General features: G+C 36.4%; 1 protein-coding gene across 1 annotated transcript in view; it reads right to left on the reverse strand.

Moving 5' to 3' along the window:
• Nucleotides 1-204: 204 nt before the first annotated feature.
• The window catches only part of ENPP3 (ectonucleotide pyrophosphatase/phosphodiesterase 3), a 65,687-nt gene continuing 47,372 nt past the window's right edge, over nt 205-18,519 (reverse strand). The window contains exons 20-25 of the mRNA XM_027603383.1: nt 17,778-17,932; nt 10,990-11,125; nt 8,668-8,745; nt 7,916-8,048; nt 5,948-6,104; nt 205-458 (exon numbers count right to left, since the gene is read on the reverse strand). Coding sequence (XP_027459184.1) covers nt 288-458; nt 5,948-6,104; nt 7,916-8,048; nt 8,668-8,745; nt 10,990-11,125; nt 17,778-17,932 — 830 coding nt within the window. The 3' untranslated portion in view covers nt 205-287. The remainder of the gene's footprint in view (nt 459-5,947; nt 6,105-7,915; nt 8,049-8,667; nt 8,746-10,989; nt 11,126-17,777; nt 17,933-18,519) is intronic.

An 18,519-nucleotide genomic window follows, 5' to 3' on the forward strand; every position in this document is an offset into this window, starting at 1 on the left:
CTCTCCCTTCTGTTTAGTTAACGCTGGGCAGAAAAATACAGCCCAAGATTATAAATGAGGTAATAAATGTAAAAGGGTAGATCTCATAACAGCACAATCTCTGTGCAAAAAAAAAAAAAAAAAAAGTGACTTCAAAATAAAGTTCACATTTATAGAGATGAAAAAGAGAGAAGGAAATAATGAAATTATGCCACATGGTTTTTAAGGAAAAATTGAAAACTTTATTTTGTGATTATTTAACAGGAAAAAATCATTTACGTTCTGCCAGAATTCATTTATATACTAAGTTAAATAATGGTTTCAAATGTGGGTAGATATGTCTTGAGTTGCAAAATTTCAGAGACAGGCTGTGCTTTTTCCTGGTAAAAGTCCAGTCCAGTAAGAAGTTCCACATCGCGGACCCGAGCGATGTGGGCTTGCCATCTTTCTTTAATCCAAACAGCTTCTGGTTTACCTTCCTGTAAAAGAAAAACAAAAGACTGTTTTTCGCAGGGCATTATTTTTCATTAACAAAAGATCTTTTATGATTTAGAAGTTTTCCTTTTTCCTGGGGTTTTTCTTGCCTTAAATCTTAACTTGATATAGCTACATTTTGTTGTTTCCTAAAATAAAAGGAAAACAAAAGTACAAAGTATACTAGAACAAATACAGACCACCAAAGTCATAAAGTTTAGCTATTTTAATATTTACTTCAGGTAGAAAAGAAATAAGATCTTACAGATGAAGCTAAATCCCCATTGTCCTTCTCCTCAGCACCAATCATTATCATGAGCTCATGGAATCCAGTCTGTGTTTTTAAACTTTTAATGCACATCAATATACAATACACAGTATTGACTTGAGTTTTCAAACTTATGTAAGTGATATTATAAGTGGTATTCTATAATTACTTTCTCAATCAGCATTATGTTTGCAATCTATCCATAGTGATATACCTAGCGCTAGTTAAATCACTTGTTTTTAGCTGTGGTTTATGGTGGCAGTTCTTTTTTTCATTGCCATATTCATAGTATTTTGGGCATTATAAATAATACTGTAAAACGAACAACTTGGCACATGCCTTCTGTATTCAAGAATATGAGTTTCTAAGATCTATAAATGGACTTGCTGGATCAGAAAGTACATGCAACTTTAATTTTTCCAGATACTAAACCTTGTACTCCTCCAGGTGTTCATATCAATTTACACTTACATTGACAGTGGAGGAAAACACCTATTTCCCCACATCCTTGCCAAATCACAGTGTGAAATAGTGTTCCATCTCTGATTTTATTACCCTGAGTATCATTATAGTTGAACATCTTTTCAGACATTTCTTGGCCATCTGACTTTTAACAGGTTTTTTACTATATAAAAAGTTAATTCGATTTTAGTTAGAGCCATGGATTTCTACATAATTTCTTATTCTTTATACAGCAATTTTCTGATATTCATATGGTATTGTTAATTTTCATTTAGATTTTTTTTAAAAGTAAGAAAATTTAAAAGTTTGTTAAATTAGAAGAGTGTGTTCTAATAACTGTCATTTGATTTATGATGTACCATATTCTGGCTAACTGAACATAAAAAAAAAAACCTGTCATTTGACTTCAGTGTGGTAGCTGACTTGTTTTTTAAATATGCAGCTTTAAAATAGGCAGCTATTATTTGAGCTAGAGGAAGTGTAAGAGGAAACTACTTCTTGTCTCTAACCCCCTAAGGGCTGATGATGTATGTTAATTTTTTTAATAAATATACAGTGTATTAATTTGAGTTCATATAGCCAACGGGAATCTAATTAATTATTTTTCCCTGCGTTTACTACTTCCCATTTCAGCAGTATTTAATGTTTTTTTATCACGTTTTTCATAAAGTTCTCCCCCACTTGATTTATATTGCTCTGCTGTCTCATGGCTTATTTGGTGTCTCACCAACTAAATGTTTACTCAACACCTGACTGGGTCTACCCTCTTATAAAATTGCAATTCAATAAACCTAAAGCACAACACACAACTATCTCGGCAGGGGTACTACTCAATACCAGCTAGTCCACCTGCACCAACCAATCCAAACAGAAGCTAGCCATAGACAACGCTCACTGTACGAGTGCATCCCAACAGAAGGGCAGCCTTGCATACATACAGTTCTTATGAGCTGTATTTAAATACCATCGACCCTTGAACAACACAGGCTAGAACTGTGAGGATCCACGTATATGCAGATTTGTTTCAATAAATACAGTACGGAATTGCCATGGTCTTTTCCTTATGACTTTCTTAATAGCATTTTCTTTTCTCTAGCTTACTTTATTTTAAGAATACAGTATATGATACATAGAAAATATGTGGTAATCAGCTGTTTATGGTATTGTAGGGCTTTCAGTTGAGAGTAGGTTATTAGCAGTTAGGTTTTGAGAGAGTGAAAAGTTATACATGAATTTTCAACTGTGTGGGGGGTAGCATCCCCAACCCCCATATTGTTCAAGAGTCAACTGTGAATGTGTTAGAAGTATTATATACCCCTAAAATACAACCTGCTTTGTTAGGTTTCTGAGGCAATATCAGTTTCAGTATTTTTCCACCCTAACTACTTCTTTATTTTCTCCCCTTGACTACATACAGTCTGGTTATTGCTGTTACCACACTCATGAAATCGCTTTGGCAAGGATGACCTAACTGAGTGGACTTTTTTTTTTTAAGATCTTTCACTTAGTTGATCACCCCAAGCTTCTAAAATTCCCTCTTTTTTTCTAACTGCTTACTTGTTCAGTGACACTTTCTGTTTCCTCAACCGATTCTAGTGTTTTCCATCCTGGAAGTATAGACATTTCCCTCAGTTTGATCTTTGGATCTCTTCTCTCCACTTTCTTCCCTTTGGCAACTTTATTTCACTCCCATAATTTAATACCAAATCTGTCTCTACAGTTCTGATGTCTTTTCCAAGTTCCAGACCTGTATTTTCCAGTATCTTCTGAACAAGCTACAATAATGATTGCCACTTGGATTCATGACAACATTCTCTTTTCTCTGACAGGAATTTAACAACACAAAGTTGAGAGAAAAAAAGAAAAAGTAAAAGAAGGGCAGAAAATATGGAAAGAACAGGGAAGGAAGAAAATAAACAAGGCTATATGAATCTAGTTTCCTAGACCAAGTGTGAGGTGGAATTGTGAATCTATCATTTCTACACTGGTGTCAGTTCCTTCAGATCTCTTACCGTGGGGGTACTTCCCCGCACTGAGTGATTAGAATATTTAAAAGTGCAGTTTCCATAGAACGTGCCTCTTAAAGCAAGCCAACTATTTCACTGGGTGCCTTTTCTAATGCTAGGGGGAATATTGACCGATTTAGACTCATTAAGGTGCAGTTTGTGTGTGTGTGTGTACATATATATATATATATATATATATATATATTCACACTGTACTTATTGGGTGATCTGATTAAAGAGGATTTTATTTGTATACAATCTCATTTTATGTTGACTGTAGAATGTGTTAACTCCCACATAAGATGTGATTTCTTTAAAATGGCCACCATTTGCTTACTATGTATTGAGAATTCTTAGGATTTTATATGAAATAACTTATCTAATGCTCACAGCAATTTTATGAGGGAAGGTGTATTTTTGTATACAGCTGAGGAGATTAACATTCAATTATTTACCTAAGGAGGCGATGTCAGTAACTGAACACAGGATGTCCAGCTCCAAAATCCATGCGTGTAAGATCTTTTCTATACTGCTTCTCATATTATCCTCCTAGATACTCAACTAGTTTCTCAATTTGAAGACCACCAAGAGCAAATTCAACCTTCCCAAAACAACTGATTGTCTCATACATTTTTAGCAGATGGAAAAGAAGGGCATTTGAGGAAAGAAGAGCGAGCAATGATGTTGAGGTAGGGAAACTCAAGATGCATCAAGTAGTTTCAAGGACTTCAGTGGGTCTACAGTTTGGGTTTGTAAGGTCAACTGAAGGTAAATTGTGAAGAGCCTCAAGTACAGGCTAGGAGGCTTTTGTTTGCTTGCTTTTGTTTTTTATTCAGGGTAGATAAAGTTTTGGGATGAGAAAGTATGTCATAATGAAAACCTAAAGTTTAGGGTAAGTTGGTAGTGGTGTACAGAGGTGAAGGGGCAGACAAGGGACAATGAAACTACTTAGGATTCATTTTCCAAAAGTTCTGATAGAAGGCAATAAAGGTCTAGACCAGGGATAGCCAATAGTTTCTTCTTTGCATACCCATTTTAATCAATCCATAGGAGCTACCTAGAACGGGCTAGAAAGAACTACTTAATTCTGATTCAGTGGTAACCAGCACCACAGTGTATTAGTCATGACTTCTGCCACTGGAAGAGTAAGTCAAGAATGATGGCTTACCCTTTTCTGGAAACCCTTGCCCACTCTAGGACTCTGGGAGAGTCACGGCTTAGCCTCTTATCTTTGCCCTCCATCTTTAGTCATTGAAAGACCATTCAAACATTCAAGTTCAAATCTTATCTTCAAGACCAAGTTAGAATGTCGCCTTCCCTACTAAGAAATATTTCTCCTTTGAAAACCTAAAGCAATTTTAACTATCCCTCTTTGTGCCACTTATCTCTTCCTTCTTCTATTGTACTAGCCATCGAAGGGCTAGACTGTGAGCCCCTTTTGATAGAATTCATGTCTAATCTATTGGTGTATCTCCCATAATACATAGTATGGTGAAGGCAGTTATGTGTTGAACAACTGAAAGAATAGAGATGAATTCCAATCTGGCCTAGAACCTAAGCTTTAATTTCCAGTCTCTACCAGCCTATGGGATTTTCCATGTGAACACCCATTTCTACAAAGGACATGCCTAAACTTAACTATCTTATCTACCTGCCAAAATAATTCTCATTCCTAACTTCCCTCTCTCTGTTTTTCCCTAATTACCTACATTTAAAATCTGATTCATCTTCAAGTCTCCCTTTTTCTTTGGCTGTTGCATCCAGTTACCAAATCTTTTCTCCTTTGAAGGTTCTTCTCAATCCTCTCAATTTGTTCAAATTCTGCCCATTTTCAGGGCCCAGCCCTACTCTCTCATTTTATATAACTCTCCTTTATTGATTATTCCAGCCAAATGTGTTTCAAATTTGAAACAGTAAATCCTTACGTTATTTAGCAATTAATCCAACTTTGGATTTAGCAATTAAAGCAACTTTGTGACATCTCTTATTTTTTAAAAATAATTTTTATGCTATCAACTGAACCATTTATGTGTCTATATTTCATTTATATATCTCATTTATATCTCAAAGTTATATATGAACTCCTTGAGGGCAGAGACAATGTATTCCTTGTTGGTGCATTCTAAAAATTTTCTTTCACAGCACTATGCACTTAATAGGTACTCATGTTGAATAACTAGTAAAACCCAATTACAAGAGTACATATTATTCCTATAAAAAATATATGCAAGTTTAAGTAACTATTTACATACAATTTTCCTTGATCCAGAAAGATGTTGAAGTAGACTAACACACGATGTTTTAAAAAAAGAGTTACTTTAATTCATTGTGTGTATGTAAATAATTTCAGACCTCATGTTTCAAGCTGATGGAGTTTTTATATTTACACATTCATTCAGGAAACATTAACTGAGTGCCAACTTTGGCACAGCGCCCTCAAGATTCTGTGTTAAGAATCAAAATATTAATAAGATACCACCCCTTCCTTTATGAGTGTGGATAAAATGTATATGAATAAAATACATAAGATATGCATATAAACACATGTTCAAGTAGGCATATACATATTTAAATTGACATCAATTACATAAAGAGCAATAGTCTAAGGAAAAGTTTAAAAATGAGGTAATTTAGTACGACTCTACCCATGAAACAACTAAAAAAATATGTTGTAGTCAAAGCCACTTTTATGAAAGCCTGGAGGAGATCTGACTAATCACTTTCTCAGGTCCTGAGGACTCTCCGGGAGCATACTCACTGGGCAGCTCTCCACGTTGGTAGGTCGGTGAGGGATAATAAAGGGGAGGACATCCAACCACCCAGGGCAGGCATCGGGGGTGTGTCTCTGATTTTTGCAACTGGTCAGCACCACAAAGTAGTGCGTTGGGATGGGAACAGTAGTGTTCTCTATATATCTAAAAACACAATTAAAAAGATTTCATGTTAGTATACTTTTGCTTCTAAAACTTCTAAATGTCATTATACATTTTTTTAAAGAAATGCTAAAGTAAAAATACAGTCAAAGAAAGCAAATGAATAGAAAGTACAAAATCTTATCACATATTTTTACACTTCCATGAGCCAGATCAGAGCTTTACAGAAGTCCAAACTTGGTCATTAGAATGCTGTGGGAACATATGAGAATACAAAGAAAAGCAGACCATGACATTATGCCTCCTGTGTTTCCTAGTTTTGTTGACTTTATATTTTATAGTGACGATTTGCAATAGAGAAAGGACTGGAAACAAGCCCCAATGCCAACTCTAGCAGAGCACTTCTGCTAGATGTCTGGGTGGGTGCTAATCCTCTCACATTCTATGACTTGGTAAGTTTCCTCAACTTTAACATGGAGGTGACCTCTACTACCAACTTCACAGGGTGGACAAGGGGATAAATCCATATAACCGATATGACAGTCCTTTAGTTTTAGATAATGAACATGAAAGTGCTTTTAAAAGTTTTAAGTGCAAAATAAGGGTAGGCTATTATGATGAGCCCAGTAAAAGAAATATGACTGCTATAAACAGTGATAGTACTGTGATTTTAGGATTTCTACATGAACTCAGAGGGTTTGTATCCTGGCTTTTCCCACTTATTAGCTGTGGAACATAGACCAGATACTTAACCTCTCTGTACCTCAGTTTCTCCATCTCTAAATGGGTGCTAACAGCATCTAACATAGGAATGTTTTGTGGACTAAAGTTATGTGTTTAGAAAAATACTTAGCATGTGGTAAAGTGCTATCAAAGTGTTTGCTAGAATTATTAAAAGGTAAAATATAGTGTTAATAAGCACTAAAATAAGGACAAGACAAATGAAATGGAAAAAGGCCACACACTGATTTCTACCTCTATCAAAAGGTAGAGGTAGAAACTGTTGCGTTACGTAATCTAGGCTCAGATAGCACCGTTGTTTAGTTTGGTCCTTCATACACTTTGCTAATAAAGAGAAATAATGAATAAAACTGAAACTCTCTATTCCTGTGTGCTGCATTCAAAGGTAATTCTTAGCAACATATTATGACCAGGTTTAGTACAAAGATATACAAGTTAATAGGACTGGTTTTCTAGAGGAAGCCTCTACCCTCTCCTGGGAGATATTTTATGAATCATCCACTATTGGACAATATTGTGAATCATCACTGCTTGATTTTTTTAAATTAATTGCTGGACTGGCTCTATATTTACTGATAGTACAGTGAGTCTTTTCTCTTTAACCTTTACAAAATCACATTTTCCCTATGCCCATTTGTTTAGAAATTTTCTAAATAAAAATTTTGCTGAACTTTTCCTCAACATTTTTTCTTTGCCCATTAGTTTAAATTTTTGCCATATAAAATTTTTGCAGCATTTTTAGACTAGTTGAAAATAGTCAATGATAGCATCTCTACATAAATATATTGTGTGATATTTAGGGCGCCTGGGTGGCTCAGTTGGTTAAGCAACTGCCTTCGGCTCAGGTCATGATCCTGGAGTCCTGGGATCGAGTCCCGCATTGGGCTCCCTGCTCGGCAGGGAGTCTGCTTCTCCCTCTGACCCTCCCCCCTCTCATGTGCTCTCTCTCTCTCTCATTCTCTCTCAAATGAATCAATAAAATCTTTAAAAAAATTAAAAACAAATATGTTGTGTGATATTTAGAATATTAAGCTTTTATTTAGAGTACGAGGTTTCCCCTCATGATACCCTATTGCTAAATCAAAAAGTCCATTTGTTTTCAAATTACTTACCCTTTAATTTCATTTGGAGCATCAAAATGACCATCATAATTATAATCAAATACTGGCCCACTAACCACATTTACTCCATTTCTTTCCATGGCATGTTTCACAAGAAGAACACTGTGGAAGTAATCCCACATTTCTAAAAATAATAGAATTAGATGTTAAAAATGTCTATCTTTATTGAACATGGAAGTATTTTCTATTATAGAGAGGTACATTTAAATAGCGTCAAGTTCTGCTTCGATAATTGTCAGTGGTGATTAGGTAAGTTCTGCAAAATAGTCCATGTAACAAAAATAGTCACATTGATGGTACTTCCTGTTGCTGATGTAGTTGCAGTCTTGACATTATAGTAAAACATGTTTCCAAATTCCTTCCTAATGCCGAGGTGCTTTGAGGACAGTGATATTCAAACAACAGTCAGAACATACATACTGTTTTATTAATTATGATTCTAGGGACAAACACCTTTCACTCACTTATGGTAAGTGTCAGTAAAATTTTGTTTTGTGAATAACCATTTAGAGCTAAATTAGGATTAAAAACAAATTATTGAAGTCCTAGTCACAAGGTACCCAAAGTTGAAGTTGAAAAAAAAAAAACTATGTCAGAGATCCTTCCTATTTCTAAATTTAAAGCATTAGAGCATAATGACTCAATATCAGAGACAAATTGCAAAAAAAAAAAGATGCGTTTAGTTTATAAGTTCATAAAGTCACTTAGGTATTTTTAAATTAATAATCTAAATGTATACTTACGTTTAAATGCTTTATACATAGGGACTAAATTACTTGTGATTAAAGCATCGTATTGACTATCGGAAGTTCTATTGTTTGCTGCAAAACAAATGTATTTGATTAACTTTAGTCAGAGGAGAAAATATAACATACTACATAATACGCAAAATAGTACTACATACTAATGAAAATTTATTAGCAGTCAAAACACAGGGATACTGAGTACTCTCCGGTAGAGGTTATCAACAATCCTGACAGTTTTATGCATTTGATACTTGTAGGTTGAATGGTGACCCTGAAAAAGATATGTCCAAGTCCTAAACCCCCTGTACCTGTGAATGTGATACATAGGAAAATTGGGTCTTTGCAGATATAATTGAGTTAAGGATCTCAAGATGAGATTACCCTGGATTTAGAGTAGGCTGGTGTTCTTATAAAAAAGAGAGAGGAGGTTCAGGAAAGGAGAGATTCAGGGGAGAAGTCACTGTGAAGACACAGGCAAAGGTTGGAGTGATGTCGCCATAAACCAAGCGATGTCTGGAGCCCCCAGAAGCTGGAAGAGGTAAAGAAAGATTCTCCCCTAGATTCTCTCCTTCAAAGGGAGCATGGCCCAGCCAACATCTTGATTTTGGACTTCTGATCTCTCCATCTGTGAAAAAATACATTTCTATTGTTTTAAGCCACCAGGGTTGTGGTAATCAGTTATAATAGCCCTAGAAAACAAGCACTGTACCAGTATGCATACATAGTTATTGAATGTGCACAAAATAATAATGCTGCTATAAATAACTCTTCCAAAATCAAATTTCCCTAAGAAAGTGAGTTTTAACTCGATAAAGACTGCTGACGACACCACACACAATTGGTTTGGAGGACTTCTGGAAGTGCTGTCTAGCATAGTGAGTGCTGGAGCAAAGTGTTCGGTCCCTCTGTGCTTCATTGTCTCATGACATCTATTATCGTGGAAATAGCATGAGGATTAAAAAAGCTACAAGCCTATAAATGTTTATTATAATGGTTTTTATATTTAAACTATACTTGGGTATGTTAGTATTTAAATGGAAGGCCAATGGATGGGCACCAAAAAGCAAGGAAAAACAAGTTGTTGGGGTTTTTTGTTTTTCCTTAAAATTTCACATGTTACTCACAGTCCTCAGAACGCTTAGAAGCTTTTTCTACTTTTTAAATTGAGCCCTGAAAGTTGGGATAGCAATCCATATAGTCTTACCTCCTTTTCAGAGAAAAATAAGATGAGCTTATAATAGAATTTCTAACAAAAAAATAGTGGAGAGTTAGCGAAGAGTTTCATTTCATCCTTAAGATTTTTTGAGACAAGTTGTTTAGTTATTAATTTCATTTCCTGGTCGAGGCATTTATATATCAACCAATGCCTTACGGCTCAACAGATACAATTTTAGACCTCAATTAAAAATTATTAACAAAATACTGCAACTACTTAAGGTTCATCCTAGTGTTTGCGTAAGTTTGGGAACTCTGCAGACATTTTAATAAGATATATCAGTTTATTTATTCTAACTCTGTGTTAGGGATTTAAATTGATGTGCTACTTGTTTTCATGAAGGCTTTTTTTTCCCCACTCTGAAGAACTCCTAAATTATAAATCTCTAAATTGACCTCTTTAGGTCATGGCTTCCAGAAAAATGAAGCCAAATATCAGGAAGCAAACCCGTTCCCAAAAGCTGAAATTGTTGAGAATCTCATGAGTGAGTTCATAAAAATGACATTTCCTGCTGAATAGGAAAGAGATTTGAGTTTAGAAAAATGACCCTGGCTTTTGCGTGTTCTCAAGAGAGAGGCTTTCTAAAAACAAAACAACAACAAAAAACAAGCAACCAAAAACCTAAAAACCAACAAACAAAAAATGTAAAGTTCATTCAGCGGCGTAACCCACGGTGTGAAATGGTTGGGCATGAGCATGCTCTGTGTGCGACAGGCCCGAATTCCAGCCTGATTTCTCGCCACGAGCACAGCTGCGTGCTCCCTGCAGGCCCTCGCTTGGGTGGCAGCCAGAAAAAAGAAAATGTTTTTTTGGACGCTCTGCGTCCCTCTCCAAGCAATCTTCAGTTTTAAAATTAAACCTGCCGAACTCTCTGAACATGTGGGCCAGATTAGCGCTGATGTTTGGTTCGCACTGCAAAATTTATTCATCTTTATTAGAGCTGCTGTGCTGCTTCAAGTCAGCCCGCAACCGCTGAAGCCTCCTGGGCAGCTAGTCTAGCCCAAGCAGGTAGTTTCGGCAGGGAGCGTATGTTTAAGGCACATGCCCACATCCAGCTGATGAGGGCTTTCTAAGTTACTGCTCTAAAAAAGAGTTCTACTAACCAGGAGGATAGAGGAAGCCGTGGGTGATATTCTGGTCTGCTAAATAAAAGGAACACTTTTGGCTTTCAGAAGGAGCAACCCTGACATCAGCCCGTAGACAGTCTGGGACAGTGGGAGGAAGAGGCGATGTGTCTCCCTGTTGAAAGAGAGAAAAAGAAAGTTACGCCCACAGTCGTGGCTAACCCATCACCTTATATGGTTTGTAACTTCCCTAGAATGTTTTTCATTTAACCTTTTCCTATTTTCTTAGTGAATCAGGTCTACGCAAGCAATGGAAATGGATGTCTTCAGCAATGTTTTTTTCTGTGGTTCCCTTCTGGTTAGGGACACTGGGAGGGCAAATCAAATCCATCTTGGAAAGGAATATTTGCAGAACAAAAGTGAAGTGAGAGCCAACGAATAACGGGAGCTAGTACTAAAAAACAAAATTCTTTTTAGGATCTTTTAGGTGGATACATATATGGTGTATTTATAAGTAAAGATTGAAAACAAAATAAAAACATTTCATTTTAAAAATACACATACAAACTAAGGATGTTATTCTTCAGCTGGGCAATCTGAGATTAATTCAAAGAAGCTACAGTTGTCTGGACTTACCTGGGGACTTAAAAAAATTGTTAGCTGTGCTTCATTTATCATGTAATATAGGAATATATTTTTTGCAATTTTCTTTGTAACTTTATTTATTTATTTATTTATTTAAGATTTTATTTATTTGAGAGAAAGAGAGCACAAACAGGTGGAGCTGCAGAGGCAGAGGGAAAAGCAGACTCCCTGCTGAGCAGAGAGCCTGAAGTGGGGCTCAATCCCAGGAGCCCGGACTCATGACCCAAGCCGAAGGCAGATGCTTCACCAACTAAGCCACCCAGTGTAACTCTATTTAAAGACTAATACAATAACTTATCCACTAGCAGGCATCTTATAAATATGCTGCCTAACTCAAGTGTTTAAGGTAATACAGTATTACATCATCATTATATTTCAATTAGCATATAATCATGAGTAAGTAAACACTTTGCTATTCATTTCATTTTTTTCCGATTTTGATTCATATACCACTACCTGCCCACAATGTATACATTTCTTAACAACAAAAAAAGAAGGTTAACTTAAATTACGATGTCCTTCCCCTATTCACTGCATTGTGCTAAAAGCGAAAATTAGCTGTGGTGTCCGAAATGTATATAGTGATCATTTTATAATATATGCATGTAGGAAATCATCACACTGTACACTTTAAGCTTATATAATATTTTATGCCAATTATATCTCGATAAAGCTGGAGGAAAATAAAATGTATAAGATCAATTCACAAAGAAAAAGGCAAAAAACTCTGTGCACTGTATTCATAGGCAGGAGAGTACCATGATGAGGTATAGAATAGGTAGGAGATGAGGGTGAGTGAAGTCTGAGGAAAGCCAACCACAGAAGGTACTCCCCAACAGACTACAACACTCCAGCGGGAAAACACGATAAAGAAGTTGAATAGACTCCTCAGCTAGATTGAACACATTTATCTCTGCTCCCTTCCAAAATCCCATTAAAAGAACATTAATGATGAAAACACATAATGGATAATAAGAAATTTTCAGAAACTGGAGATCAGATCAACATCTGTTTACTATCGTAACATGACTTAGTAGACCAGTATACACTGACAACCAAAAGCCATGACTGGGGAAAGCACAAAGAAGTGGATTCCAAAACCCAAGGGTACAACTGGAAGTCTCCTGAGGACGGGTAATGTACATAGGGCCAGAAAGAAGAGGACAGGCTGAAAGTCTGTAAAAGAGGCTAGATAGAAAGTCCACTCACCGGAGGAATGTTCAGACCGAAGGACACAAAACAGCCCAGACAGCAGGTGCACCATATTGAAAGCAATGGGATTAAATAAAAATCCATATACTGAATGGTAAGACTCCCCCCAGTCTCACTGCTCACATGAAGGCTGCCCAATTTTATATGCTGAGTGTAAAATTATTAGATTAAAAGTGTCCTTTCTTTGGGATACCAAGCAGCCCAAAGGAAAACTAGATGCTTACAATTAGGAATCCCCAACAAAATGGCTGGTTCTTATCCTGATCAACCTATAGTGAAGTCTACCAGCTGGCCAGCCCCCAGCCACACAGCTTAGTGACTGTCCCTTAACATATAAAATTATAACCAAGGCTCACCAAACATTTTCTCGGGCTAGAGGAGGAACCAAGATAAAAAAGAGACAATGCAGAGAGAGAAGAAAACTTGCTCCTTAGAGAGATGAGAGTATATATGTCATACATATAGGAAGAAGAGAAAGCAGTAGAAAAGCAGAAAGAGCTCCTGGGATTTAAAAAAGAATATGACAACAGAAATAAAATATTCAATAAGATTTATAAGATGAAGTTGCAAATATCTCGAAAAAAGTAAAATTAAAGACAAAAGATGGAAAAAAATTAGGGAACATATAAAAAACATTAGAGAATCAGTGCAGGAAACTTTATATCCTATGAGTTTGAAGAAAAATTCTCTCTAAAATTCTAAAGCTAAACCATCAAGTGTATAGATGGAATAAGAATCTTTTAAGATACATAAAGTCTCAAAAATACACATTTCCTTCTTCCTTTCTCAGGAAGTTCCTGAGTGATAGAACTCGCCAAACCAAAAAATAAATCAAGGAATATGAAGATATTTGTGTTAGAGGCAGTGGGTTAGCTCTCACCATTCATTCCACTCTCCTCATGGCAGACACTGGAAAGCTAAAAACATCTGTTTATATCCTTTCAGAAACACACCAGAGCAAACAGTTCTGAATAACCAACCAGGTTTCTTCATTTGACATAAAGGGTCATGTAAAGATGTCATAAAATGGGAGAACCAACAATATCGATTATCAGCCCCAGAGACGCCCAGAACCTCATGAGTTGATGTTTCCTACCACACGTCCTTATCATTTTACTCTAAAACATCACGTTTTGTACATTTTACTTGAAGAAATGTATAACACATCAATATAGCCATGGATGTATTTTCTGTAATGGAAGGAAGATGAAATGCCTATATTCAACAGCTAAAATTATAAAAATGGGGACACCTGGGTGGTTCAGTGGGTTGAGTGTCTGCCTACGGCTCAGGTCATGATCCCAGGGTCCTGGGATCGAGTCCTGAGTGGGGCTCCTCGCTCAGCGGGGAGCCTGCTTCTCCCTCTGCTTCTGCCACTCCCCCTGCTTGTACTCTCTCTCTCTCTGAAAAATAAATAAATAAAATCTTTTAAAAATAAATAAATTTTAAAAATTATAAAAATGTTAAGGAAGGAAGTATATTGTAATTTTTCATGAGGCTGCAGCTATAGAAGTTATACTCACATAACAGTTGGGCAAAAATGTTTACTATTTTCTCAAAGTAGTATAGACTTAGAGTCGGGGGACATGGATCAGGATGGCTTTAGCCAGAAAGTGCTAAAAAAAAGTTATGCTTTTTTTTTTTACTGAAAATCTTGCTTCTTACATACCTAACTTGAACCCCTAATATAAGTGCATCAAGACAAGGAAAGACAGGATGTGGCCTTCTTTTAGAAAGGGGAGATTATGCAATAGGCAGCCCTCTAGAAGGATGGAGGGGAGGTATAATCGTGTCACTTCTGAGTCCTGGGCTCCTGAGAGAAGGCACAGTGAACCATCCCCCCCCCCCACTTCCCACATACAGAAACAGCTTCAACCCTGCTAGCTCTTCAGAGTTCTTTAGAGTTCTTTAAGCCAGGGGATAGAAAGTCAGGAAAACAATAAATAGAACTCAGACACTCAGATAAAAATCTGAACTCCCTAGCTCTCAAAACTCTTGAAGAGAGGTAGATGAGCACAGACAGGAAAGCGAGATGCTTTCAATTCTAGTCTGGCGTGGGGTTAAAATAAAACTTGAACAGTGGATAAAATTATTTTTATTGAGGTTATAGACTCTCTTTACCTGTAGGCTGAACATAAAAACTAAACTTATTTATTTGAAGGTTGGATTGTTACCATCTGATCTTATGGTGAGGATAATCACTATATACTTTTAAAATTATTATTTTTCTGGCCGTGGTTTTTTTTCTATAGGGAAAAATATTTCTTATAGTTCCAAAAAAATGTTTGCGATACATAATAATGTTCCTAGTTTTTTAAAGAATCATTAAACATGATTGGGCCATAATTTATAATATTAGCGCTAATAAGCTTTTGAAACGAAAAAAGGCCATTCAAAAATCCAGTGATATGGGACGTATATACACATAGATCGAGAGAATCAAGAGTGCTAGATTTTCTTCTGTGAAAAAGTGTTTTGATTTACATTAAATTTATAAGGTATATATTCTAAAACATAATCACAATTTTTGCTCCTAATTTCAATTTTTCACCCAGCAACAGAAGAAACAGCTCACATAGTCCTGCTCAATGGGCCAAGAAGCAAAACCCATATACAGTCTAATCAACCCTAATAGTTTTGAAGCTGTTGTTGCAGGAGCACGATTTCAAATCACAGCTCCTTCTCCAGAACTCTTCTGAGATAACAATAACAACAACAAAAATTAGAAAACCCACCAAAACCACAGAAAAACAAAAGCTCCATAAAACTTAAAGGCACAAGCCAATTGGGCCCATGCTCCAAAAAGTGCTTATTTAAAGTCTGATTTTTCAAACACAGGGCTGATTTACAGCATTTTTATGTGAATCTCAAAACATCCTTGTGTGTAATTTTCTTGAACCACAACATACTAACAGAGTAATTTCTGAATTAGAAAGCAGAAAATTGCTAGAATTCCATCCTGTCACATGGAGGGAGAAATACACAAGTAGTTCTGTGGGATCAGTGAAAGGACAGGAACTTTTGGTAACAAAGAAGCCAGTTTTAAAACAATAACAAAAAAGAATTGTACTAAACTCCTGGTCTGAGCCCACTTAAAATCTCTCCGCCTCTGGTTTCTGCTAAAGCTCATATAAGTTCAGGAATGCAAGACGGAAGGGGAAAAGTATTAAAAACATAAATATTCCCCTCAGCGCCACACAATCCCTGATACCTGGACTTTTCAAAATAGAGAACTGAATGCTAAGATTGGCCTTGAATATACTGCCCTTCTCAAAACCAAAAACAAATAGGAATTATTTAAAGGAATAAATAACTTCACATTGTTGTTCCACAGTGTGTTGAAGAAAGTCACAGACTGAACATTTTGCATAATAGGAAAGTGATGTTGCCATTAACCATACACATGAACTCAGGTAACAGTCGGTAAAAGTTTTGCCTACATTGGGAAACAACATCAATGCTCTCCTACCGTGGGCCACAATTAAACCACTGTCAGCAGCAGAGTTGGTGCTCAGAACACAAAAAGCTTCAATTAATAGTGGGAAAATATGCTTATTTTTCTCCAGAAATCTTGAATTGGAACAAGAAGAGTAAATAAACCAGATACAATCAATCACTTCCTGGCCATAAAAAGTGGAGTATCTATACTCCTAGCAAGAACAGTAGTAGGTAGAGGTTTATCATCAGAGTCTTTGGATCTAAGACATCAAGATTATCTTGACAAGAACAGCTTCCTGATTACTTATTTACTCTTCTAGTTGAAAGTACTGCTTTCTCCTTAAGTCTTTTAAAATAATGGTTGGGATTAATTTAGGCAATGCATTCATTCAGGTAACATTTACTGGGCAGCTCTATTGTGCTGGGATACATTAAATAGAACCATCCCTGCCCCGAAGGGGTGTTTTGACTGACTTTTGGCAGACTTTGATTTTTGCTTTCATTTATGGTTCCCTGATTGCTAATGAGGTTCAATTGCTTGGCTCATAGTCATTGCCCATTTACTAACTAAGATGTTTGCCATTCTCTTGGTTAGTAGAAGAAATTTATTAGCTATTCTGGATCCTAATTACCGTTCTGGATACTCACCTCTTGTTTCTTATATACAATGCAAATATTGTCTCATTCATAACTGTCTTTTTTGTCACCCATTACATTAATATAGCCAAATTAGCCAATTTCCTCTGTATTTTTGTTGTTGTTGTTCTTGTGTCCCAAGAAATCCTTCCCTATCCCAAAGTCATAAAGATATACACAAAGGAAAATATGGATTTGCTGTTCATATTTAGGTCTATAAATCCACCAGCAATTTAATTTTGTATATGGTGTGAGATAGACATCTGACATTTTCTTTCTTTTGGTAGCCAAATGTCCCAAGGTCACTTATCGAAAGAGAGATTGCCAGACAATGAAAAAGGAAGAGAATTTCAACAGTTGGATTCTCATGCGCCGCCTGGAGAGATGTGACATAACAAATCTATACCTGTTAAGTCTAGCCTGACCTATTAGAGTGCTTCAGGGATGAATTACTTCTTACTCACATTGTGTTCCTTGTGCCTAACATAACACACAGCAGATGGTAAAGTATTTGTTAAACAATCAAATAAATATAAAGCCCTTTATAATCTAGTTAGCATCACCTTCTAGGTGCACCCACCATGTACGTAGGATAGACAAAATAGTGTGCCTCTGTATTTCGTGTTGCTTCTCTTGGAAAGCTTCTTTTCTACCTGCCTTACCAATTGGCCTGTGAACACCTTTTAATTTCTCCAGGCAAAACACAACGCGTTCTCCTTTGCACACACACAGCATCTATAAATACCTTTAAGAAATACCTGGGACATTGTCTTACAAGACACAGACCAGTGAACTCCCTTTGGGATCTCTACTGAAAATCAAAAGTCAAGTCTTAGACTATTTGAGAACTACAAACTTTTTGCAGCCTTCATGGCTCAATGGACACAAGAACTCACTGGTTTTGGTACTGTATAGGAGCTCCACAGGGGCATCTTGATAGCTTTTCCAAATCCACTGACATATTCCCTGTGATAGAGAAGACAGTGTTCCTTGTTCTTCTGCACAACCCTGGGCCTCCCAAATGGCAAATTTAGTTTCTCTGTCGCTGTTACTAAAATGAAAATAACATCAAATAAAAATGTTGGTAAAATGACCAAATGTTTCTTTCTATGCATAAAATTATCATCTGGTGGTTTATTATGTACCAGTTACTCTGATAATTACTTTACATACTTAACCTCCTAATTCTTACAGCTCTGAGGCAAGTGTTATTTTCCATTCTACATATTACAAAACTAGGGTTTAGAAAAGTAATTTGGCCAAGCAGCTAACAGATCACAGGACATATTTGAAGAGATACAACCTCGAATCCAAAAGGACATACTTTGTAATAAAGATGACCTACCTTAATAATTATCATAGGAATGATTTTGCAATTTTATAAAGAAGGTCCTAATGTATTTACTTATTTTCATTTGCCTATTATTATATTCTAAAAATCCATCAATTATTGATAGTTTAAAAACCTACAAGGTATTCGGGTGCTTGGGTGGCTCAGTTGGTTAAGCGACTGCCTTAGCTCAGGTCATGATCCTGGAGTCCCGGGATCGAGTCCCACATCAGGCTCCCTGCTCAGCAAGGAGTCTGCTTCTCCCTCTGACCCCCTTCCCTCTCGTGCTCTCTATCTCTCATTCTCTG

This window comes from Zalophus californianus, chromosome 7 (assembly GCF_009762305.2).
Source record: "Zalophus californianus isolate mZalCal1 chromosome 7, mZalCal1.pri.v2, whole genome shotgun sequence".
In the NCBI taxonomy this organism is placed as follows: domain Eukaryota; kingdom Metazoa; phylum Chordata; class Mammalia; order Carnivora; family Otariidae; genus Zalophus; species Zalophus californianus.